Source organism: Mustela nivalis, assembly GCF_964662115.1.
Source record: "Mustela nivalis genome assembly, contig: HAP1_SCAFFOLD_1893, whole genome shotgun sequence".
In the NCBI taxonomy this organism is placed as follows: Eukaryota; Metazoa; Chordata; class Mammalia; order Carnivora; family Mustelidae; genus Mustela; species Mustela nivalis.
Window position 1 is genome coordinate 1 of NW_028134771.1, and position 27,049 is coordinate 27,049.

Below are 27,049 nucleotides of genomic sequence, written 5' to 3' on the forward strand. Positions count from 1 at the left end.
TAAGGACCTTTGTGATTATATTGGGCCTACTTGGATAATCCAGGATAATCTATCCATCTCAGGATCCTCAATTTAATCCCATCTACAGTCTTTCCCAAATAAGGTAACATACTAATGAATTTTAGGGATTAGGATATGGATTCATTTGGGGGCTATTATTCCACCTACCACACTGACCAATGAACTTGCATGTCCAACCCCTTGACAGCCATTCATGTCTTACTGCACATACAAACATTGACATGTAGGTCAGGAAGCTCTGTCCAAGTTCCAAGAGTAAACTCAGTTTTGAGCTCACCAACAAAGTTGTAGTCCATGCTGAGACCTGCGAATTTTCTTGTTTGTCTCATCATTTATGATCATTTCTAGTGTTTGTAGTTTTAGGGTACATTCTGGTTTTTTTTTTTTTTTTTATAAAGTCTTAGAAAGTGTTAGGTAAAGAGGTTGAAGGAAATATACTTCTTGCTGGGAAAAAAGAGAATCATTGAAAGTCAATCTTATTCTTGAATTTTGCTTTAGTTTTTCAGGAAGATTTTTAATAAACATGTCTTTCTAAATATGTGGATGGGACTGTAATGTATTTCCTTATCAAAGTGTAACTCATTCTATGCTTGGAAAATGTTAAAACATGGAAAACTATACAGCTTTACTTTTGGAGGTCTCCTAGCACCCAAGTAGGAAAAAATATCATGAGTCAAATAATAGGAATTTATTTATTTGGGAGAAACCTTGGAGAAATAGAAGACAAAATGGATAGCCTGAATCACAAGACCCTTCAAGTTCAATGATTAGTTCTGTTCTTTATCCGAATTTTTAGGAGTAAAATTTTAACACAAGCGTCTAAGTCCATGAAAAATTTTATTTAAAAAATACTCAAATCTTCTGCAGGGTACTTCATTTTATGGATAGGAGTATTAATTAACTAAAACCTTCATCTTAAAATGACTTCAAGAACCATCAAATTCTAGAGATGGAAGGGTCCCTAGAGACAACACATTTAAACCTCCTTCTTCTATGAATTGGCAAATTGAGCTCTAGAGAGCTTGAGGGGCAAAGAGCTCCAGGGTCACCTGGATTGGTAGTGGTGCCCAGGTTCAGGATCCAAGTCTTTAAGCTCCCAGTGCAGGCTCTCATCACTTTGGCATTTCACTTCCTGATTCTATTTCATTTTTCTCCTGCCCTTTTTTATTTTTCCTTGTATACTTGGAACAATAACTAGGTCCAGCAAAGAAAACTCAGATTGTACTGACATCACCTTTCTGGCAATAGAGAGAGGTATCATAGTGAAGGGAAAAGGAATTTGAAACTTTCTTTTTATAGATTTCCATCTTTTCATGTGAAGTCCTTCTCACTAGAGAAAACTGAGAATTGGTTGGAAAAGGAAAGAGCTACTAAGAAAAAAAAAATTATGTAGAATGATCTAAGAAGTCCTTCTCTCTTTCTTCTTGTTTTGCCCTGAACTTCTCAGTCTCTGGAACTCAGGCCAGCAAATTTCCCCTAGTTCTCAGTAAGAGTTAGGTGCTCTAGTCCTAATCATAATCATAACCCTGATATTAAAAAGAATCTAGTCTTTCATTTGAGCTTCAAAAACCACAAAACACCATATCATCATTCTTTCCTTTCAGACTGCCCTTCATATTTATCAAATAGACTTGAGGTATTGGATTTTTCAGGAGTCTCAACTAGTTAAATTTACTCAGATTTTCCTTTACTTCTTTTGGGACGACAAGAGATAATTTACATCTAAGACTATGAATAACATTTCTCTTTCCAGAAAAACTGGATAATCATATTGATATTCTTAGTAGACACTTCCTAATAACTTTTTGGTTTAGAAGAGAAGATAATACAAATTTTAAATTTCCATACAGTGAAAATTCATACATTTGAAGAAAAACAATCATTCTCTTAATTCTAATGGAGAAATTTTTGAAAAGAAAAGTACAAAATAAAGGAATCCTAGGCCTCAGGGTCTATACTTATCCTTAGCCCTTGATACTTGTGAAAATATGTTTTGGAATGGACCTACGTTCATGATGATTTTTATCCTCTTAATGGAGCCAAATTAGTCTGTTGTACAACTCTGAGATTTTGTCCATAGGACACAACATCAACAAATAAACCCACTTAAGAGACCAAACAAATAAAAAAAAAAAACCTTTGATCACACTCCTATCTTCCTTCATTCTTTGGTGGCTAGAAAAGCATCATGTCACCCAGAACATGGAACACATCTACCCTACCAGCTAGGGTGTGTGCACTCTCCAGCCCCGACTCTGTCTCTTGGCTCAGCTCTCAGTTTTACAGAAGCTCTGTGTGTAGCCATAAAGCAGTCACCCTAATTTTGGGTCTGAGGTAGCAGTCATTTTAATCTTGTCTAGATCTGAACACGGCACCTCATGACCACTCCAATCCTGATAGAGGCACATTTGAGAGATGAAGCAGTCTGAGACAGTAATAAAATAGTCTGATCCTGCCTCTGGCTTGACTTACATTATCTCTTTTGAAAGTGCCTCTGGTAAAAAGGGCAATGGAGACCTAGGAAAATCATACTGAGCTTATTACTTCTTACCATATCTGGGGCATGGGGTTGGTGTTGAGGTGTGAGGAACACCCCCTCTTCTCTGGCTGAATTTCAGCTGGGCTCCCTAGGAATTGGAGCCAAATTCCCTGGCACATAGGGGTAGGAAGAGAAGTCTGGGTGCCTATACATGGGTGCTCCATGGGACCCCTGTACCATCTGAAACTCACGTACCTCCTGCTGTGAGCACACCCCCCCCCCCACCTCCCTTGTGCTATTAAGATGAGGGTCCCTGTGGGCAGTCCTGTTTGGGAAACCAGATACTAAACTTTGGTCCTCTTCTTGGCTTCTTTTCAAGTCTTAGGTCATTTCTTAGGCTTTTTTTTTTTTTTTCCTAGTAAAGTTATACACAGATATTTTATCTCCCTGAACTGCTATTTTGTTTTTGGTGTTGGTGATATCTACATATTTGACAAGCCATTCACAGCTTTTGGAGAAAGAGGAACACCAAATATTCCTTTAATAGATAACTTAAGTGAGATTTGTCTCTCAACTGTTGAAGGACAGTGTAAGAAGAAGAGTGTAAGAAGAAGACAGTTATTGCCAAGAGTTGAAAGCAGGAAATGGACTTACGATCACCACCATCAGCTAGGATAACCACCTTGGTGGTGGGGAACTGGGCTCCCAGTCGCCCTCCCATTGGCAGGCTCAGTGAAATGCTAAAGAATTCTTCCTGTTCATAGAGGGAGTCATCGATGATCAAGACCCGGCAGCTCTTCTCAACCTCATCCTTGTCAAAGTGGACGATGCTGGTGTGGCCTTCTGGACGAGAGATGTAGTCGGAGAAAGATAACACTGTGGAAGGAATGGAGCCTGTGGCAGAACCTATAGGAACAAGAGATGGAACAGAGAAGGTGAAAAGAAATGGAATTAAGTAGGAAACCTGTTCCCCACTGGTTCTTCAAACTCTTTTGATGTAATAGCATTGAGCACAATGTTGTATGACTTATAAATCACAACTATCTCTGACAGTCACAGATATTAATATTGTAATTAGAAAGCTTTCAGAGCCAACCCTGGTATTTTGACATGATCCACAGTTAGTGGTCTCTAAACAGGGTATGTATTGAATAAGGTCTGTTTGGATTAGGGGCTAAATAAACTGAAGGATTGTAAAATCCTAGGCCTGGTTTATCTCAATTTGTTCATGTTACAGATGGGAACACTGAAGTGTGGAGAGATGAGAACCAGAGAACCATGAGGTGGTCATGGTGCAGACCCTTCCTGCAGTGGCAGAGCTGCAAAATGGAAACTATATGCTCATTAAATAATAACAAATTTCCATTTCCTTCTCCCCACCCCACTCCCAGTTTCTGGCAATCACCATGAATTTGTCAACTCTAGGTACTTCATGTTAGTGGAATTTTTTTTTTATTAAGTTTTTTTTTTTTTTTTTTGGTGACTGGCTTTTTCATTGAGCACAGTGTCCTCAAGCTTCATCCATGTAGTAGCATGTGATGGGATTTTCTTCCTTTTTTTTTTTTTTTAAGACTGATTAGTAGTCCATTGTGTGTATAAACCACGTTTTGTCTATCCATCCATTTGTCCATGAATACTTGGGTTGCTTCACCTTGGCTATTGTGAATGAATGTTGCTACAAATAAGGGTGTGCAAAGATCTCTTCAACTTTGCTTTAAACTTCTTTGGATATATACCCAGAAATGGAATTGCTGGACCATGTAGCAGTTCTATTTTTGATTTTTTGAGCAACTTCTGTACTGTTTTCCATAGTAACTGTACCATCTTTCAATCCCCACTTTGATCCTAAGAGTTCAAGTCAGTGCATTTTTTTTGCAGTATTAAAAAAATAGCAACACACAGATTGAGAGCTGAAAGAGTAGAAAGTAGTCACAGTAACCTAAATGACTTAGGCAGACCAGATTGAGGCAGAACAAAGAGTGTTGTAAAATAACTCAATTTATTAAATAAGCAATTTTTGAAAGCCTAAATGTTTCTCACCACACTTCTCTTATTGAGAAGCAGTGGGGATATAGCAGTGAACCTCTGAACTGACACTCTGTCTCTCTTTCTTGTAGCTGTGGTAAATGCGTACCTGAGGGCTAATGCCAATGTCCACAGTCTTCTCGCTAATGGGAGTCAATATAAATACAAGTTGATATCTACATGCATGTCTACGTACAACTTGTTAAAAAATGAAAATGCTTTCCAAATTGACTTTCTAGGTTTTGCTGTGAGGGGCACTAACTCACAAAATGTTTCAGGATGACTTTTCAATAGAACAAATTTTAGAATTATCAGGTAGTAACAAATGGACTGTTTGGTTATTCTGGGAACTTAAAAAAAGGTTCGAGTCAGAGGGGCTGATGAGAAGAAAACTTGTTTACAAAGGCAAAGGGCAGGAACTGCTAGACATGGATAGCTATGGCAGTGGGTGGGGCAGGGGGAGGATGAGCAGATTCGGGGAAAGCTAACCAAATCCCAGTGCCAGCCTGTGTTTTGAAATTTGTTCCTTCATGACGTTCCCTCCTGCTTCAGTCCTGTGAAATCCATGCACTGAAAAGCTTTCTGAGCCAAGTCAGGAAGGAGAGGCTGGTCCTTAGGATGTCAGAGGCAAGGCCATCAACAAGCACTAGAGAAAAGCACTTCCCACTTAAATAGAGAGGTAAGTGGCTCCAAGACAAGATGCTCACAGGACATGATGGCACCCTACTGGGGAGACTTTTTAAGCTTCAAAATATACACACAAAATGGAAAAAAGGACATAAAGTCTATAATAATCTGATTAGATAACAAACAACCTTTGGGATGCTTTTCTAAGAGTGCAAAGTTTAGAAGGGATGATACGTGAGAATACACTTTTTTCTTTCCCCTAGTCATCTGGTGTGCAGAATGTTGATATGACAGCCGATGTGAAAAAACCACTTTATCAGAAACTGCACATTTAGCTCCTCAGGATAAATACTAAAAGTAGATACACACGGAACTTGCATAGTGAGTATCTAATGTTATCTTTACTAAATAGCAACTATCTTTATTAAATCTTTTTTGCAATGTATTTTGTCTAGTGAACGGTCAAATAATGATTTATCATAGTTCATAAAACAAAAGTGAGTGGGATTTTCCCCTTTTCCGTTCAATTTTTTCAGCTGATTGATCCACTTGGTGAAAGAGGCATTCATTTAAATAGGTAGCTTTCCGGCTTCAGTGAAAGACTGAAATATAACTCTTACTGAAAATCGTTTGGCCGTGGAACTCTGCTAAAAGAAAAAGTAAAACAGTACATTTCAGCATTTTTTAGCAAGTGAAAAAAAAAGATTTATTTATTTATTCTTGGAAAGGGAGAGAGAGTGTGTGTATATGGGCACAGGGGCAGAGGGAGAGAGAGAGAGAGAGAGAGAGAGAGAACCTCAAGCAGACTCCTGGTTGAGCATGGAGCCCGAGCCTGGGGCTTGATTCCAGGGCCCAGAGATCATGAGCTGAGCTGGAATCAAGGCTCTGCTGCTTAACTGACTGAGCCACCCAGGCCCACCCAGCAAAATTTTTTAAAACACCAGCATTGATAGAAAAGAGTCTAATTTACTTCTCATTTAATAAAAAAAATTCAGTTTATCTAAATGACCCAGTCTTCCTAGGATTCTGGAAATTTTACTTTGGAAAACCAATGATCAGTTATATGTAGTAGTCAAGAACAGAGACTACTGGTATTTATTTCAATTTAAATCAAAGCACTGAAAGAACAAATAATCCAATCAAGAAATGGGCAGAGGACATGAACAGACATTTCTGCAAAGAAGACATCCAGATGGCCAACAGACACATGAAAAAGTGCTCCATATCACTCGGCATCAGGGAAATACAAATCAAAACCACAATGCGATATCACCTCACACCAGTCAGAATGGCTAAAATCAACAAGTCAGGAAATGACAGATGCTGGCGAGGATGCGGAGAAAGGGGAACCCTCCTACACTGTTGGTGGGAATGCAAGCTGGTGCAGCCACTCTGGAAAACAGCATGGAGGTTCCTCAAAATGTTGAAAATAGAACTGCCCTATGACCCAGCAATTGCACTATTGGGTATTTACCCTAAAGATACAAATGTAGTGATCCAAAGGGGCACATGCATCCGAATGTTTATAGCAGCAATGTCCACAATAGCCAAACTATGGAAAGAACCTAGATGTCCATCAACAGATGAATGGATCAAGAAGATGTGGTATCTATACACAATGGAATATTATGCAGCCATCAAAAGAAATGAAATCTTGCCATTTGCGACAACATGGATGGAACTAGAGCATATCATGCTTAGCGAAATAAGTCAAGCAAAGAAAGACAACTATCATATGATCTCCCTGATATGAGGAAGTGGTGATGCAACATGGAGGCTTAGGTGGGTAGGAGAAGAATAAATGAAACAAGATGGGATTGGGAGGGAGACAAACCATAAGTGACTCTTAATCTCACAAAACAAACTGAGGGTTGCTGGTGGGAGGGGGTTTGGGAGAAGGGGGTGGGATTATGGACATTGGGGAGGGTATGTGCTTTGGTGAGTGCTGTGAAGTGTGTAAACCTGGTGATTCACAGACCTGTACCCCTGGGGATAAAAATATATGTTTATAAAAAATAAAAAATTAAAAAATAAAAAAAAAGTAGTAAAAAAAAATAAAAAAAAATAAATCAAAGCACTGTTTTATTGGTAGCAAGTTAAGAATTCCCAGGAATTCAGAGAGAAAATTCTGTTCTGAAAACATTAACTATAACCCGAGGAATAAGAACAGGTCCTTGGCAAGAGTCTGTATGTATCTCTTATGTAATAGTGAAGCATGTCCAAGGAGTAGGAATGGTGTTCCTGGTTGTTTTCAAAAAGACACTTTAGCAACTGGGCCTCAAGTCTTACAGCCAGTGTTGTTCTATAGCATTTTTGCAGGGAACATTAGAGAAGGCTCTCATATAATAGGTCTCTTGTTGCTTTCGAAGGTAGATTATGAGGCAGGATGGACTGTCTCGTGAGTACCGTTCAGATCTCCAAAATTAAGGTTAGATCTGAGGATTCATTTCATACTAACCTAAGAACTACCCTCCAGCAGCACCAGCAAGAATGTTTGCTGGTAACGTCTAACAGCTAGCTCTCCCAATAAACAAAATACCAAAAAGTAGCCTTTGCCGATTTTTGCCATGTAAATATCAGTGTGAAGTCAGAACGTAGATTTGGGATGACGGCATACACAACTGACTCTTACCCTCAGTTTCTAGCAGGATCTAGCATGCCACTGCATCGTTGATGATGATGGCATAGATTTTACCCGATCCACACCCATCCCAGACTCTGTTACTGGGAGTCTGAGAATCTATGAAGTTATTTTAAAAAAACAAAACAATTTTTTCTTTATAGAGAACATATATGGCTCAGTTTCTGTGGCCACATAGTACATTTGCTTTATAAAGATCATAGATCATACTTAAAGTCAGAGAAAGCCCTCTCAAGAAACTATACTAAAGGGCAATAGAATCATCACTATATTATGGTATTTGATAACTTTATGGGGTGGCAAGGGCATTTTATCAATGAGAAAATTGAGGCAGAGAACACCCTGGAGACTTATCTGTGAGTCAAAGATCCATCTCCTGATGGGGCATTTTTACTTCTCCACATTATCTTTAGTTATTATATTACTTAATTATACATTATTTTAAACATACATATTCCCTTTAGTATAGATTTTTATAAGGCAGCACGACAGGAAATCACCTTCTTTAAAAACGCAGCATTTAACTTCTGGTTGGACAGGTCATTGTCAGAAGCCCTGGGCACAGTCCATGTCACGGCCGGAAGGGTCTGTGACTGGGACAGGTGGGGGGCGCAAGTGGAGAGAAAGGAAGTGTGGGGAACGCTGAGTTGGAGCAGCATGGGAGTGCTGTCTAGAAGAGTCTTTGGGACACTGTTCCCAGTACTGCGGCTAATTAGGTACTCTGGGAAGCTCTCCCAGCACAAAACATGCAGAAGAAATGTTATTCTGGCTTTTCTGTGCTCATAGGAGTAAAGAAAATCACCAAGGGCCAGAATAAAAGAAAAACAATATTCTAAAACCCCTAAACCCCAAATGTCATAAAGCTAGAGAAGGGAATTCCACGTAGAAGCGGTGTGGTCGTGAGAACAAGTACAGCATCATCCCTGCAGGGGGCGCTGCATCCTGCCCTGAGGCTCCATCCGCTTCCAGAACCCGAAACTCTGTAGTTAAGCCTGGGATGGAGGTGAGCAGGAGTGTTTCTGGGTCAGCACTGCTCTTAAATCCTGGAGGAAGCAACACAAATCCTCCTTGGAGGAAAGCCTCCACACGTAAAGTCCTCAGATCTTTCACAGACTCAGTCAAATAAATGCGAGAAGATCTTAAACGCATAGAAAAGACAGATCACTGCAAAGATGACTTTAAACCATGGGTAGCCTTTTTAACAACAACAGTGGGAGCTGGAAGACACTGACAATTCAAAATGCTGGGAGAAAATAACTGTCAATCTAGAACTGCAGGACTGAGGTTGAAATAAAAACTGAAGGAGTCTGCCCTCAGCAAGCCTCCAGTCAAGAATATTCTAGTTGATCCAAGGTGTAGCTTCTACAACCTATGAACACTGTTATAACCAAATAAATAGACACAGAGTTTTTTTTTTTTTTTTTTTTAAGGGAAAAAAAAAAAATAGGAGAAAGTCTTCTGTTTGGATGTGCTTGGAACCTGCTCAGAATCATGTGCTGTCTACCTCCTCCTTAACATGACCCAGAGAAACAGCCCAATCAGAGAAGTGGGCTGGACCATGGCCTGTGGTTCACCACACGGTCCTTTGCAAATGGATAAAGTCGATCATTTAAAAACCTCAAACTATTTGACTTGGGGCTGACCAAAACCGCGGATGATTCGGCACCATTCCTGGATTGTTGGTTTTAGGTTCTGTGGTTTGCTCTTCATTGGCTGTTTTTTTTTTTTTCTTCCCCCCAATAAGAGCAGTTTCCTAACAAGGAAGTGACTATTGAGAAGAAGAAAAAAAAGATAAATGTCATCTATCTTAAGAATAAAACAGGGCCAAGAATTGATTTGCACACATAGTTCCCAAGGTATCCTTGAGCTTAAAACATTTCACTAGAGAGTTACAGTTCTTCATCATGGAGGGAGTTAATCCCTTCAGCTCTTCTCCCAAAGAATTTTTTTTTTTTTAAATACAATGTTCTTATATCACAGTCCCAGAATACTGATGATGGACCTTACAGACAGGTAGCAAGGACAGGCAATTCCATAGCAGACTGAAACTTTAATGGTGGGACCTTGGCATTCCCTTCAAAGCACAACATAAAATGAGTCACTCCCTTTATCTAGCAGTAGATGTCATATGCATTTGGTATTTGTAAATTACTACTAAGTTAAAAAGCATGCATTTGCTTTCCATTCAACCGTTCATACAGTTTATGCTTAATTTACTCATGACAATAAGAATTAGTGAAGATTAATTTTAAATAAATATTCCATAAAAGTTTAAACAACCAAATTAAGGGGTGCTTGTGTGGTACAGTCGGTTAAGCATCAGGCTCCTGGTTTCGGCTCAGATCATGATCTTGGGGTTGTGGAGATCAAGCCCCAGACTGGGCTCTACACTCAGTGAGGAGTCTGCTTAAGACTCTCTCCCAAGGAATCCATCAAAATCCTTGAGGAGAATACAGGCAGCAACCTCTTCGACCTCACCTGCAGCAACGTCTTCCTAGGAATATCGCCAAAGCAAGGGAAGTAAGGGCAAAAATAAACTATTGGGACTTCATCAAGATCAAAAGCTTTTGCATGGGCAAAGGAAACAGTTAACAAAACCAAAAGGCAACTGACAGAATGGGAGAAGATATTTGCAAATGACATATCAGATAAAGGGCTAGTATCCAAAAGCTATAAAGAGCTTATCAAACTCAACACCCAAAGAACAAATAATCCAATCAAGAAATGGGCAGAGGACATGAACAGACATTTCTGCAAAGAAGATATCCAGACGGCCAACAGACACATGAAAAAGTGCTCCACGTCATTTGGCATCAGGGAAATACAAATCAAAACCACAATGAGATACCACCTCACACCAGTCAGAATGGCTAAAATTAACAAGTAAGGAAATGACAGATGCTGGTGAGGATGTGGAGAAAGGGGAACCCTCCTACACTGTTGGTGGGAATGCAAGCTGGTGAAACCACTCTGGAAAACAGCATGGAAGTTCCTCAAAAAGTTGAAAATAGAGATACCCTATGACCCAGCAATTGCACTACTGGGTATTTATCCTAAAGATACAAACGTAGTGATCTGAAGGGGCATGTGCACCTGAATGTTTATAGCAGCAGTGTCCACAATAGCCAAACTATGGGAAGAACCTAGATGTCCGTCAGCAGATGAATGGATAAAGAAGATATGGTATATATATATATATATATATATATATATATATATATATATATTATTATGCAGCCATCAAAAGAAATGAAATCTTGCCATTTGTGATGACATGGATGGAACTAGAAGGTATTATGCTGAGAGAAATAAGTCAATTGGAGAAAGACAACTATCATATCATCTCCCTGATATGAGGAAGTGGAGATGCAATGTGGGGGTTTTGGGGGGTAGGAAAAGAATAAATGAAACAAGATGGGATCAGAAGGGAGATAAGCCATAAGAAACTCTTAATCTCACAAAACAAACTAAGGGTTGCTGGGGGAGGAGGGTAGGGAGAGGGTGGTGAGGTATGGAGATTGGGGAGGGTATGTGCTATGGTGAGTGCTGTGAAGTGTGTAAGCCTGGTGATTCACAGACCTGTACCCCTGGGGCTAATAATACATTATATGTTCATAAAAAAATAAAAAAATTATAAGAAAAAAGAAAGACTCTCTCTCCCTCTCCTTCTGCCTCTTCCCCCATGCTCTCTCTCTCTCTCAAAAACAAATAAATCTTTAAATAACCAAATTAAACTCTTACTCTCTGAGATTTTTTAGTATCTGTGGGGATTAAGTGAGGATAGATACCACAATGGCACTCAAATGTGCATACAAAATTTACAAGTTCTCTGTCTCCTGTGATTCCAGAGAGGTGTGCCAGAATTGGTGTGACCATGAACACCGTGGCTTTGTACTCCAGGGAAAGGCTCTGGCCCTGTTATACTTTTTAAACTTATTTTTATTTTTTACTGAAAGCACGAGAACTATCTTTTGTGTGGGTCAAGACTCAGGTACTGAGCAGTCTGAATTGTGTGTCCCAGCTAAGTAGGGAGTTTTCTGGGAATATCCGTCTTGAACTGAGAGACTTTATTGGAAGTCGGGTCCCACTGAGGAGTTCTATGGGAAGCTAGATCTGGGTGCAGCTTCTCCCATGTGGAATGGACACATCCCTTTATTCTAAATGACTCATTGCCAAACCTTCTGAACTTCCTAGTTTGTTCTGCTGATCTTTCCACAATGCAGCTCTTTCCAGAAGCAGAGGGATGGGCAGACCTTGGTGGTCCTTTCCAGTTTAGCAATTGCAACTGGAATCTTCCAAGTTGGTCTATTTACCCCCTCATTTCTCCCATTCACATCTGGGAAACTCTAGAACCCTTGTCTTCCAGACCGTATGAGTAGTGTGGGCAGAGAATATGCCACTGGTATCAGAAGAAGCCCAGCTGGAAGCCAAGAGCAGAGGATGAGCACAGGTCTCTGCCCAGCTGCAGCCCCTCCCCTGCATGCCCAGGTCCTCATTCATTCTAAGACTTGAAATAGAGCCCAGACTGGAGTTGGAAGAGAGAGTAAAGCACGTCCTCCCAGGGATCATCTGGCAAAGAAGACCTCAAGGACTGCCTCACCTTGTAATTTCTTCTCCTTGCTTTTCACTTCCTGTGCGGGATAACATTCACATTAAAATGTAAGTTACATGTAGCTGGCAGTGTCTGATGCCAGGGGAGAGGGGAGTCTTAGTTAAAAGAACAGGCTTTAATGAACAGGGACATTTATGTCTGGATATAAAGCCAAAAACAAATGTGAAGATCTCGAAGATGTCTTGTCCTTGTAGTTGGCTTTGAAAAATCTCAAAATGAATTACCTGCTTACTGCCAAATTCCTTGTCCTCAGGGCAGAGGAGAATTTATTCTCACTCTTTTCCTCAACCTTGGCACTATTAATAGATTGGGTAGATGATTCTCAATTGTGGGGGCTGTGTCCTGAATTGTTAGGTGTTTAGGAAGTGTGAGCATAGATTTGGAGAGATTGCACAAATGAATGGACTGTGGTCAGGCCATATATAAAAACAGAAATCTGACCCACCCTCTGCAGCCACTCATCTATGATGTGAAACCACTACCTCTTGCGACATTTGGCTGCAAAAGGTCAGGACTTAGTAACCGCCAGCTTCTCTAATTTTTGCCCTGGCTTCCAATTTAGGACCAACCAGAGAAAGCCGAACATACTTCTCTAATCAAACATGTAGGCCTCCAGCTTCCTTAATCCAACAGCCTCCAATCAAGGGATGCCTTCCCTTTTTTTCCATTATGAAGCTGTGCACTCCTCTGCCTGCCTTTGAATCTCTGCCAAATGCAAGTGATGGTGGCTGACCCCATAGCTATAGTGAGCTCTGAATAAATTAGCCTGGGACATAAGTAATATATATATTTGTTTTCTGTTCCTGTTTCCTGGCACACAAGCTCCTCCAACCCTAGAATCTTTGAAGTGATTTGTCTTTTTGCATGCTAATGAGATGAGTGGTGGTGGGGGCTCCTAGATAGCACTGGGGGTGGGACACTGGTTGCTGGAGAAACCAACCAGTGATTAGAGGCTTAGGATTTTCAGCCCCACCCCTAAAGCCCAGGGAAGGAAGGGGAGCTGGGGGATGATTTAATCACCAATGGCCAATAATTTAATCAACCATGCCTATGTGATGAAGTCTCCAGAAAAAAAAGCCTAACCAACCTGTTCAGAAAGCTTGAGGGTTGCTGAACACCTCTAGGTGCTAGGAAGGGGACACGCCCAGAGAGGACAAGGGAGCTCTGTGCCCCTTTCCACATAACCTTGCCTGTCCATTTCTTCCATCTGGTGGTTTCTGAGTTGTATCCTTTACAGCAAACCTGTAATCTAGGAAGTAAATGGTTTCCTGAGTTTTTGTAGGCTGTTCTAGAAAATTATCAAACCCAAACAAGGGTAGTGGGAACCTCCAGTAGGTCAGAAACACAGTGACAACTATGTTGTCTGGTGGGATGGAGCCCTTACCCTGTAGGGTCTGTATTATCTCCAGGTAGATGTCATCCGAAATAAATTTTAGGACACCCAGCTGAGGTGTGCAGAAACTGGAGAATTGCTTGGTATGGGAAAAACCTGCACACTTCTGATGTCGGAGATGAAATACGGTGTGAGTGTAGAAATATGTAGTTTACTTTTATAGTTTATTCTTCTTCTCATTTGTGTGGTCTTCTTATAGGTCCATCGTTTTTGTCTATTACTTAGTTCTAATGAGTGAAAAAAATACAACCTTGACAGATTGGACAGAGGACAGCTAAATTTTGACTGCATAGAAATGGAGAGGTCAGAAAGAATGGGACGTTGTTTTGAGGGATAAGGACACCTGGGCCCATGATTAGGGGGCATTTTTCATTGTTGAGAGTGGAGAGGGAGGAGAAGAAGAGACTGAGTAGCACATACAGACTATTTTACTTTGTTTCTTAGGTGCAATGAGGGCTATTAAAAATAAAAATATTAAAAATATTTTCTACCAGCATATATAAACTATTTTCACATAAAATGTCTCATTTGACCCTCAAACAACTTTATGAGGTAGTTACAACATATTTTTTTGGCCCAGTTTCCAGTGAAATTTTACCCTTGGTTCAAGAGAGCAGCTACAGCCGAATTAGGGCACCTGCATATGGTCACAAGGTTGTCAGGCAGCAGGGTAGGGTCCCGGGCTGATCCAGGCTTCCGTCCTCCACACGCTTGGCTTACCACCCAGCTACTCCCCACAGCCCCACAGTTCTGCCTGAGAATCTTATTCCTGGATGTCAGCACCCTGCAAAGCCTCCTACCTTCATGTGTAGAGCAAATGACCGTTAGTTCTTGGCTAGCATCCCCAGACCGTCTTACTGGAATCAAAAGCTCTCCAACATGCTCCTCTATTTTGTATTCCGCCTCTGGAATATAAACCATTGATTCTAGAAAAGATGGTAGAAAATACTTCAGCAAGACTTCAAGTGGACTGGTGATAATTGGTGATATTTTAAACTGAGTAGAAATGTGCATAGTCTTTGACCCCTACATTTTTCAAACATGATTAACCATATGAGATGTAGTTGGGATAGAAAATGTTTCATATTAAGTGGAGCTAGAAAAGCAGTGGAATTGGGTTTGGGAGGCTTTTGAAAGGTTTAAAAGGAAAGCTAGCACTAAAATGGAAGGGAAAATCTTGCAACAATTAAATCAAATTTTAGGTCTTCTAGAGATCACACATTTCTACCCTTGCTTTACTTTTACTGCTTATATATAATTTTGTGATGCTTTCAACTGTCAGGTAATCTAATTGATTAATGCAGAAAACATTTTTTTCCCTGCTTTATTCAACAAACATTTTATTCAACACTTATTGTACTGATATCGTGTGGAAGACACTGGCCAATTAATATTTTGAGAAAAATAAGTTACTGGTTTTCTCTTGATTTTCTTATTAAGCTTTTTATTTTAGTTCTGGTATAGTTAACATAATCCTACCTTTAATCTTTAAAATAACATACCCATTGGGGTCTACTGAGCTCTGCGTGTGCGTCTATATGTACGCACACGTGTGTATATTTCTGCATGTATACACATCATCAGAACATTCACTGAAATATAAATATGAATATTGGTTATCTCTTGTTGATGGAATTATATGTGGTATTTTCCTTTGGGTTTTTCAACATTTGCCAAGGCTATTCATTAAGCATGCATTGTGCAATTAAATGTATGGGTTTGTTTTAAAAAAATAGAAATTTAAATGGGTTGTTCCTACTCCCAGAGTGAAGTGGACAATGGATCAAACCACATTTAACTTCTTCAGTTCTTTCCTTCATAACATATATATATATATATATACATAGATTCTTCCCCTTGGGAGCAAGAAGGAAAAATATTATAATAGACATCGTTTCTTCTTTTGGAGCTATTACTAAGTTATAATCCAGAATTCGATGTTGAGATGTCTAGTAATCATGGGTTAATTTTTTTCTTCTTTATTTTGCTGCCTAAATTAGTTTCAACAGATACTGGTATCTACCTTTAAGAAAATAGTGGTATTGATTTACAGAGGAAAAGACCAGTGATAATTTTCTTTCTGCCATTTTACCCTTCTACAGTAGTCTACTGTCTTGACATCTTTTGAAAAAGCTGAAAGTAAATTAAAGGTATTAGTATCATGTTAAAAAACTGGAAAAATATATTAATACTGAGTTGTTCAGACATGTTCTCTATTTTCCCATTTTGAAAAGCCTGCTCTCTTTCATCTATGAATCCAAATCCCATTCACTCTTTAAGACTCAGCTCAAATCCTTCCTCTTCCAGGAAGTTTAACTGCTTAAGGCTATGGTGATCTCTCTACTTTCTTACCTCTGAACTCTTGACTGCTTTAGCCATGTATCCTAACATTGGGCTTTCCTAATTGAGTCATGGGTCTAAGTGTTGTTATCAACAAAACTGATAAGATACCTTGTTCATTGGATAATGGGGCGACAGTTTGTACTTTTGTCTGCCAAAACCCAAAGTATATAGAATGGTATTTCCCAAATTGTATTTAGAGAAAACTATAAGAGACAGTAAGAGACTATAAGAAACTACAGGATACTCCTTGGGGACAATAAATTTTTAAAAAGTCTATAGTCTAGCTTGGGAAAACTGATTAAATGAAGTTAAACAGGTTTCTTTGTAGGAAAATTTCTTAGAAATTTTAATATGCTAGTATAAATTATGATATTCGAAGGAAGGAAGATATTTGAAACAGTTTCTAGATTTATTTGGTCCATGGAAAGCTTTGTGATCCTGTTGTAGAAATTCTATTATATCATTGTTCTCTGTAATGCAGCTTGGAACATACAAATACAGAGGACTCTTCATGCATTCTTGCGAATTTAACTAAGACTTACGCTCTGGTAGTAAGTCATGTAATTCTAGGGGATGCCTGAATTCTTTCAACTATTAAGACAATCAATGTGTCTAATTAAAATTCAAAGATGAATACTAAAACCTTCCTTAAGGTAGTATTCTTCTCCTTTCAGGAAAAGGGGCAGCCAATGGCACAATTATTAGTTAAAAAATTTTCCCTTTTTAATTTATCTTGGGAGATATTTGCTGTACCAATGAATGAATAAATGAATCAAATGCATCTGTGAATTCAAGAATATGATGCACAACTCTAACAGAACTTTGTGGAACACGTGGTAAAGCCAACAAGTTGACTGGTGCCCAGCAGCCACATCTAGGATAAGGGATATCTAAAGTCCCTCCCTGATCTGTGAGGTGCTCCCTGAAAATGGTGGGAAGATAGTGGCCTGGAAGGAGTCTTGAGGATCTGGGGGCAAAGCGGCACCATACTGTGTGTGTAGAGAGCAAACTATGAAGGCTCGTGCATATTTTAAAGGAATGCTTATAAAGTCACGTCTATTTCAATCTGCTAGATTCCTTTTCAAAAATCCTAGGAGCAAAAGAAAAATTACTGCCTTAAAGTGATCGCTTAACTTTAAAACCTAAATGGTATGAACATGTTCCTTGGCTTATGGAGCCTCAGGGAGGTATGCATGCCTGAAATGGATGCAGGAACATGTACTGGTTAATAAATCATATCAGCAGGAACCACATACCATCCCCAGGGTCGACAATTTCAACAGTTGCCATTTCTGGAGACTCCAGTGCAGCCATGACAGGGTTCAACAGAATGATCTGGAAGGTCTCTGAAGCCTCGTATTCATTGTCAGATATAATTCTCACCCTCCATGTGGCAGTAGTCTGTCCAGGTTTGAAGTGGACCTGTTTCTGAGACTTTCCTTTAAAATCTTTATCTTTTTTTGCAGTTTCATCTTTGGTTTCAATGCCTAAAAAAAGTGGGAAATTATGAATGTAATAAAGCCAAGTGACTGAAGAAAGATTCTTTCTTTTTTTTTTTTTAAAGATTTTATTTATTTATTTGACAGACAGAGATTATAAGTAGGCAGAGAAGGAGGCAGAGAGAGAGAGAGAGAGAGGAGACAGCAGGCTCCCTGCTGAGCAGAGAGCCAGATGCTGGGCTTGATCCCAGGACCCTGAGATCATGACCTGAGCCAAAGGCAGAGGCTTTAACCCACTGAGCCACCCAGATGCCCCAGAAAGATTCTTTCAAAGTGGATTCTTCTGCTGATGAAAAACAGTAACAGGTACCTGTTTTAATGTTCCCAAAAGACATTTCTAAACTATACTTATTGGCTAAGAGTGTATATAAGCAAAAGTGGAGGGAAGCGAGAGGGAAGCAGGAAAAGAGGAGAGACAGGAGAGAACAGAGAACAGTCATTAACTGATTTATTTTATAAATAATTACCGAGGGCATCTGATATGCCAAATTCTATCAGGTGCTCAGGATTCAGAGATGGGATGAAACCATTCCCGCTTCCAGAGAAACCACCAGAATGGGCACTGTATGGAGGTGGAGATCTTCAGCTGTTTTGTTCACTGATGCACTCCTGGTGATCACAACAGTGCTTGGCATGGAATTAGTATTCCATAAACATTTTGGGGGGTGATTATTTTGCATCTAGTAATTTCAATAGTTTTAATTAACATAATTAATTTTTTTCTCATGTGGATCTTTACTCTTGGTGGCTTGAATCCTCCTGTGTTTAGTAATTTATAATTGTAAGAGGATTGATAGCGATTTGCAGACACGTAGGATGCTGTTGGTAAAAATGGAGAGGGGGGACGGTTTTGAGGTCTGTTAGGAAATAGGAATTAATGACTCACTAAAGAAACAGAACAGCAGCAACATAGTGTTGAAAGTATTCAAAGTGAGACACAAGGTGAAAGGTACTACCCCCTCCAGACTGAAGAGAGGCTCCCCTCACCACAAAAAGTTCCACAGTATTCTATATTTTTTGGTTGTGATTTTAACATCTGAATGAATGTCTAGTGAAGCAAGAATACCTGTACCTCCTCACTTTGGCTCTCATTATAAGAGGAAGACTCTGCCGTTGTTCGAATATGTGAAATCAAATATTACTACCCACCCTGGAGCAGTACCCGCTACTGTGAAAAGCTTTATATAAAATGAGGTGCGTAGCTCCTTTTGTCCTTCCCTCTACTTACTCTCAGAACCTGATATCTTGAAAAGACACCCAAACCTATAATGTCCAAGATAAGAGAGCACACGTTGACTTCTTAAAACTGTTTGAAGAAGGCTTGCATCAGTACTGGTTTGGTAGCTGAGAATAAATGTTCGACATTGAGGAAGCGCCTCCTGTGCCCCTGTGTTGGACTCGGAGAAGATGAGGAGGAGGGAGTGGTGTCCTTAGCCACAGCCTCAGTGTAGGTCCTGGGATCGCTGTGTAAACAGAGTAGGCCTGTGACCATTAATATTTGGTGAACATTGGCTCAGTGTGAGGTGCTGAGGAGGCAAAGCTGAATTCGGCAGAGCCACTACTACCCTTAAGAGTAAGAAACAAATGATTTCAACTCTATTTAGTGAGTGCCATGGTACAATAATGATAGTTAACATTTACTGAGTATTTAATGTAGGCCAGCAATTATGCTAGATTGATTTGCACTCATCATATTTAATCCACAAATAACCCAGCATGGGCTGGGGTGAGGGGACTAGGAGGGCTTCTTGGAGCACTGAGTAAGGTTCTCTAGTGTGGTGTTGATGTGGTTTTTTAAGGAATGTGTTGTAGGACAGAAGAGTGGATTATATGTAGCTCACTTAACAACACAGATTGGGTGACTACCGTATGCCCTGTGCTGTGTTCAAAGTTCGACATAACCCAGATTGTAGCGTCTGCCATAGTGGAGCTGGAAATCTACTGAGGAGGACAGACAGTAGACAGATGGACATGTGATGCTTGCCAGGGATGCTCAGTGCTATGAAGAATAAAGCAGGGCCTGGGGATAGCACCTGTGTAGGGGCTGGTTCAGGTAGGGAGCTGGGGACACCTCTCTCAGGAGTTGACTCCACCGCTATCCAAATGGTCCTAGACAGATAGAGGAGTTTTGTCTTGAGTAGGATATGAAAATAGTCCTTGACATAGTAACCCAAATCTTGTGCCCCTGGGAAATCCCTGAGGTAAAAGAATTATAAAGATAGAACCCTACAAGAGAAAGGAAGCATATTTCAGCTCAAGTTACTCTGGGGGTTGACAAATTCCACTGTGGGTTGACAAAGTGACCTGCAGTGTAGACTGAGGCTAGGGGCCACCTAGAAATCAGAGTGCTCTTTCACTGACCTCTTGTAGGGGAGCAGTTCTATCCCAGAGCCTCAGGCCTAAAGAGGTGACTGGGGAAAAGCTTGCCTTTTCTTCATTGCCTATTCTCCGACACCTCCTTCTGGTTTCTCTCCAACAGCTTTGATATGTTGGCAGGTCTCTGATTAGATTCCAAATGCCTGGGAAGCTCAGAATGCTCATTTATAAAATGAAGATAACACACTCCTATCTGTCTTCTCAGTAGCTTATGAAAATAAAGACAAAATGATCTCTGGAAGTGGTGGCAGCTGAATATGTCATAAAAATCTAATGCATTATTAGAACCATTATTACTAATTATTAATGATGACGATGACAGGTATTACATAGGCATTTATATCTGTTTACCCCAAGGAGACATAGGTCTTTGTAGCACATAGAAAAATTTGATCCTGTAAATGTTTTAGAAGAATTTAGAACTTAATTGCAGGGCAAAGCCAGATATGTATAATTGAAGGAAATAGATACAACAAAACACAATAGTATATCATGTATTCACAAATAATTTTTCAAAGGAAATAGCTAGAAAGAAGCATAATCATATATTGTAGGCATAAAAGCAATTTTAAAAGAAACCAAGTGACTTGGGGATTGTGGTATATGACTATGAAATATTGCATTTTTCCTGGTATCATTTGGGTTGAAACAGAAAGACTGTGACCTTCCAGAAGGAGGCAAACAGGAAGAGGAGGAGGATGAAAAGTTGGAGTGTGTATTTAATCCTGTAACTAACGTGGAGTAAAAACTATGGCATAAATTCACACGATTTTTTTTAGAGGTTCCCCCATACCTGCCGTCGATTCTCTTCCAAGGAACTCTCTCATAATTATTTTTAAGCTTAGATTCCATTACCTATCACCCACAACCAATCTAAATTTACTTACTGATAAAGGATGTTTCTTCAAGATACCCTCTGCGTGTGAGGGTCACTTCGAAAAACGTGGAGTCTTCATCCACAATGTAGTACTCTTTCTCCAAAGAAATCCAAGCCCAGTTCAGACGGAAAGGTTGATGTGTTAGTTTATTTCCTTCTGCAATTGATAGGGGTAAAGGAGACATTGGATGAAGATTGAATTAGATGGAAAAATCATCGAATGCAGTGTTTTCATTTTGGTCCTAAAGCCAAAGGTTTTAAAATATATGCTTTTTCTTTCTTTTTCTTTTTTTTTTTCCTTTACTTTTCTGGAGAATTTCATGAGCACTATCTCCCTGCTTCATATGGGATTATTCATCCGGGTCTATTCCTAAAAGGTCTTATGCACTAGAGTTCCAAAGAGCCAAACCTTGGTAGTTAAAAATCCCACTCATATTCAACAGTTCTATCCTTTGCTCACTGGTGGCTCTGTTTGCCTCCTCTCTCCCTGCCTCCTTCCCTCATCTCCTTCCTCCGCCCTGTGATTTAGTCCTTTGTATTGTTCGCATATCCACTTGCTCTGCCAACAAGCTACAAGTTCCTTAAAGACCGTGCTCCCATTATATTTCCTTATGTTCCCACTGTGAGGATCTGCTGTGGTGTCTGGAACTCAGATTCTTAATGTTTAAAAACTGTCCAAGTGGAGAACAAGAGACAAGGATATAAGACTCTATCTGATTTGCTCCCGTCCACACTAGGTCACAGACCTTTTCGATGACGGTCATTCTAGCCCTGTACTGGGGCTATGCAGTGTGTGTGGATAGGAAGAAAGAATAGGTTACCTCCACTGGTGATCAGGCATGACAAAAAACCACTGGTAAAAGGATTGAAAGAGGATTCTCTTTGACTCAGTTTCAACTGATGCACCAGTGTAATAGATACCAGAAGACGAAATGAGTGTGGGCAGACTACCATATGCAAATTTACAACAGAAAGCTTTACTAACCAGGGCTACAACGACTGAACCCCTAAGTCAGATCAATCATAATACAAAAGGGCAACATAGAGACAAGAAAGGTGGATTTGTGAAGAGAGTACTTTAGAAAAGCTGGTGGGAATCTCTACCACTGCCCAAGGTAGGTGTGGGCATGGAGTAAGGCTACAGTCTTCACACCCAGCCTAGAGGGTGTGGGCTTCACGAACCTTGTGGAGAGTCGACAAGCCCTTCTGTAACTGTAGGTCCATGTGACTAATGCGTTCTCAAAAAAGCTTACGTGGCCTTGGCAGTGTAGGGAGACTGGTGGGACCTAGATTTTGGAAAGTAGTTAAGTATCCACAACGACTGGGACAGAGAAAACATGCATGTGGGCTGGGGGTGGGTCATCTGTCCAACACACACTGTTGAGGAGGCAGTGGGATCTCAGTGGAAGGATGCTGGAAGCTGACCACCAGATTTCTATCATCAACTGCAGAAACACAAAAGACAAGGAACTGCAGATTCCAGAGTCAGGAATCTTTAAGGAACTCATGAAAACACTGTTGGGGTGCCTGGGCTTATCAGGCCACCAACTCAGCATCCTGGGATCCAGCCCCGCATCTGGCTCCCTGCTCAGTGGGAGGCCTGCTTCTCCCTCTCCCACTGTCTCTTTCTGTCAAATAAATAAATAAAATCTTAAAAAAAAAATCACTGTTAAATAGTTGCTATCCAGGGGCCCTAACATGAGATGATAACAATACTTCCTTTACCAGACTGTGTTCTTTCCCCCATCTCCTCTCTCTGGGGCCAACCCAAGGATACAAAGCTTGCTAGGAAGCCAGGGGAAGCATCGTCATGGAGAGCGGAAGTTGGAGTCTGCCCTCCCCCACTGGCACAGGTTCTGGCTAATAGCTGCAGAGAAGGCTTAACACAGAACAAGTTCTGAAATTTAATTATTGCTTGGGGCTGTGAATTCTAATGACCAGATTGACACAGCTTTTGATTTAATATGACGGTAAGATGTTTTTATCTGTGAGTGATTGGAAAAGTTGTGTGACCTGCCCCGGTTTCCACTGTGGGAGGAGGGGAAGTACCCCGTGTCTGCCAACAACATAACTGCAAAGTAAAAGGACAGACAGCTCAAATTATAATTTGGTTATATCACAAATCATGCTTGTTTGGCGTCCTAGGAACTCACTGAGGTATGACCGCAGGGTAAATGCACCTGCTGGATTTCCTGAGTTTACTCTCCATCTGTATTCTCTCTTTAGAGGTAACACTGTTGACATTATTGTGGATATTCTGATAAATACAGAAAAAATATAAGATGAATATACCAGAAATCCTTTCATGTTGTTAAAAACTATGATATTGATCTTATTTCTAGTTTAAAACCACTTCAATTCTTCCAGTTTAATTCATACAGTTTTTTTGGATTTTGAAATCATGAGTCAAAATAACAGTTTATGTTTACTTGTTCTTTTTCAAAGTTTTCTGATATAATCTCTATTTTATTCTGACAATGACACTACAGAGTAGGGTAAGTAATTAGTCTCATTGTATATCAAGGCAAACAGTTTCAGGACAGTGAAGTGACTTGACCAGGCTCATGCAGGGTGGTGGCAAGGTCCTGTCTTTTCTGGACTGCAGACTTCTATTTTTGTGTTCTATTTTTTTTTTAATTGTGTTATGTTAGTCACCATAAAATACATCATTAGTTTTTGATGCAGTGTTCTAAAATTCACTGTCTATACACTATACCCAGTGCTCCATGCAATTCGTGCCCTCCTTAATACCCACCACCAGGCTCACCCAATCCCCCACCCCCTACCCTCCGAAACCCTCAGTCTGTTTCTCAGAGTCCACAGTCTCTTATGGTTCATCTCCCCTTCCAGTTTCCCCTAATTCACTTATCCTTTCCTTCTCCTAATGTCCTCTATGTTATTCCTTATGCTCCAAACGTAAGTGAAACCTTATGATAATTGACTTTCTCTGCTTGACTTATTTCACTCAGCATAATCTCCTCCAGTCCCATACATGTTGATGCAAAAGTAGGGTATTCATACTCTGTGTTCTATTTTTCACTCCAAGCTGCCGCTCCTATGATCAATGCTCCCAGATCAATGCAATCCAAATACCTCAAAAGGGAACTGGGCAAAATCTATTGCAAACAAGACCCTTTGAATCAACACATGTATGATAAAAAAGAATCGACAGTTGGAGACAAAACCATTTTCTGAGCCCAAATGAATATGACACAGATTTCTTAAAAAAATGGGCATAAGTAATGAATATCTTTAGATCCTAGCTACTCCCCTAAGTCTCTGCCTCCTGGAGCTGTATGGTTTCTTAAGATTTCTCTTGAGATGTTTGCTTCATTCTGTGTTCTCTGAAGACCTACTGGCTTTCTCCACTTGTCCATGCATATGGCCCCACTCATCTTGAGTTTGCTTATCTTTCTATCACATGATCTGCAGAGATAGATAACGCACCTCGGCATCTCAGTGGCTGAGTCTGGGTCTGGTTATCCATGGTGTTGTTGGCTGTGGCTTTGTTGCCATGTGAGATTGAGGAGGAAGGCAGTTCTCAGAGAAGAGGGCTCAGAGACCTAGAGATATCTAAATGGTGCTTATCTTTAATATTAAGATGCCAAAATGAGGTGAAAATAGAAGAGGGGCCCTTTTAAATTCTTGTCTCCTATCATTTTTCTGTACTCATATTCCTAAAATAAAATGTATGGGTAATACAAAGAAACAGTGAGGAGACATGGAAATAGCAGGGACTTCAATCTGACTAATTAGTGATACAGACTTGAGAAAGTTACTGAGTACCTTTGTGTTTTAGATTCCTTGACTGTTAAATGAGCACCATAACAATAACAAGGACAAGAATAATATCTTCATCACTAAATTTTAAGGATTACTCTGAATAGTGAAGGTGGAAATGAGTAGCACAATGCTTGGCACACAGTAGGCTCTCAAGAAACAGGTCACATGAAGGTTATTGTGACATGGACACACACATTTTGATGGAGAGGCAGGAGAAAATAAGTACAAATTAGTATTTTTTAAATGCATTAATCAATTAGGTACAGAGGACCATTTACATGCTCATTTACATATCCAGCCAGTCAGTAGACACAGTGCTTAGCATTGGGCTAAGTGTTATGGAATTTGTGCATCAGGACCCACAGCATGGACACCCCCCAGTGGCCCAGTCCACGTCACAGAACTAAACCTAAGTCAGCCCGTGCTTACTCCAAGCACCTGTCAAGGAAACCCAACATACACCAATCACAAGCTTTCAACTCACCTTTACCTAGTCTATCTTACTCTAGAAATTAGAACCTGCTGAAGTCTTACAAGGACATCTCTAAACTCCTTGCCAATCCCACTCTGTTTCTGAGTTGCCTCTTACGCTCTATAAGACTTGCTCTAGCCCCAGGTCCCTCAGGAGCAGTGCTCCACTGCTTGGGAGGCTCTGTCTCCCCCAGTACATGTATTGCTTCCCCTTGCATAAACAATATCAGACTGGTTTGCCCGATTGTATTATTTTTGTCATTTGACACAAGATATAATTTCTTCAGAGAGGATGTGGACAGATTTCATGAGGCAGTAAGGGCTTAAGCACTGGGCAGTGACAGTGGCGAGGAAAAGGTGGGTTTAGGGAGAAGTAAGGGAGAGGCGACAGATTTGGGAGAGGAGGAGCAGCACGTGGGAGGCGGGCCGTCAGAGACGACTCAGAGCTCAAATCCGGGGCCTAGAGGAACTGCATAGTGTGAGCAGATAGAAAGAAGTCAGGAGGGAAAGACAGCTTGAGAGTTTAGTTTCAGATTTGGCTTTGAAGGGGTGGTAAGAAATCCGAGAGAAAAGTCCATCAGCTACTTGGATACATGGACGTATGGGGAAAAAGTTCTGGGGGAGGGACAAAGCCAAGAAATATATATTTGGGTGTACTGTGACAGGGAGTTTCTGAAAGGACGTTTTAAAGTTCAGTTTTTGAAGTATAACAATAGAGAGCTAAGTATATATTATACTATCTTTGTATTTTGTGAGGCACTGCCTCTCAAAGGATCCACACAATGTTGGAAGTGGATCAGAACCTGTTAAATGAACACCTGACAGCAGATATCCTGGGGCCCTGAGGAAGCTGATTCAGGCCTTGCCCTTTTGCGTCTTCAGACCAGACTGTCCCTGGACTTTGAAACTCCAAACCAGGGTGATGTGGAGGAAAGGACTTCATCTCTACCAGCCATCTTGCCTCTGGAGGTGTGGCTCAGATTTAGTCTCCCTGGGTTGGTTGACTCTGCACCATCTGTTGCTGGGGAAGGGCTAGAGGTAGAAAGGAGGAGGGAATGCAATATGAGACAGAGATGGCAGTTGGAATGGCCAGGGGACTCCCACTAAGATGGAGGCCCCACTTGTGAGGGTCAGTTTCAGGGCCCTTGGCTTTTGAAGTCAGGGAGGTCTGACTTCAGAACTCAGGGGAGGGGGACATGACTGAGGGCCCTCTCAGTGGGGAGCAGAGACATGGTTTCCTAGGATTTAGCTCTGACCTCACAGGCTTCCACTGAGCGCACTCCTCACAGGTGCAGCTCCTTCCCCTGCACCCAGAAGCAGGAAGCCGGCCAGCTGATGCATTAACGATTACATTCCAGGTAATGAGAGCTGGTTTAATGTATAATGAATAAGAGTGCAGAGCCTGGATTGCCTGAAAGTCCAATTTATACAAGACTTTGCATAGACAAAGTTCTGTACTTCAATGAAGAAATAACATTAAACAAAGAGGACCAAGAACTAAACTCTGGGGACAGTTGCTTTTGGGAGCCAGTGATGGAAAATAAGTAATAGAATGGAAAATAAGAAGGCTGCAAGTTAGTTTTATCATGGTGTGGAAGTCTGATCTAAGACTATCATCTAGAGGGGAAAAAGGAACAGTTTCAAGCAGAACTATAATCTTCTTATCCAAGGATGATGCCTTGTTAATTGCTTTATCAAACTATCATAGCTAGATATCTAGTTATACCCTAGGGTGGCATTTTTCAAACTCAGTACTACTGACATTTAGGCTGGGGAAGTCTTTGTTGTGAGAGGTCGCCTTGTGGATCATAGGATGTTCAGCAGCATCCTTGACCTCTACTTACTGGATCCCAACAGCAGTCCCTTACCCACCACTGCCCTCCAACTGCAACTATAACAAAA

General features: G+C 40.6%; 1 protein-coding gene across 1 annotated transcript in view; it reads right to left on the reverse strand.

Annotated features, from left to right (window-relative positions):
* Window positions 1–3,154: 3,154 nt before the first annotated feature.
* Window positions 3,155–27,049, reverse strand: part of LOC309858134 (FRAS1-related extracellular matrix protein 3-like) — a gene marked incomplete at its 3' end in the record, with an annotated part of 70,585 nt that continues 46,690 nt past the window's right edge. The window contains exons 3-6 of the mRNA XM_082750826.1: window positions 20,904–21,050; window positions 17,398–17,628; window positions 14,599–14,724; window positions 3,155–3,406 (exon numbers count right to left, since the gene is read on the reverse strand). Of these exons, the coding sequence (XP_082606952.1) occupies window positions 3,155–3,406; window positions 14,599–14,724; window positions 17,398–17,628; window positions 20,904–21,050 (756 nt within the window). The remainder of the gene's footprint in view (window positions 3,407–14,598; window positions 14,725–17,397; window positions 17,629–20,903; window positions 21,051–27,049) is intronic.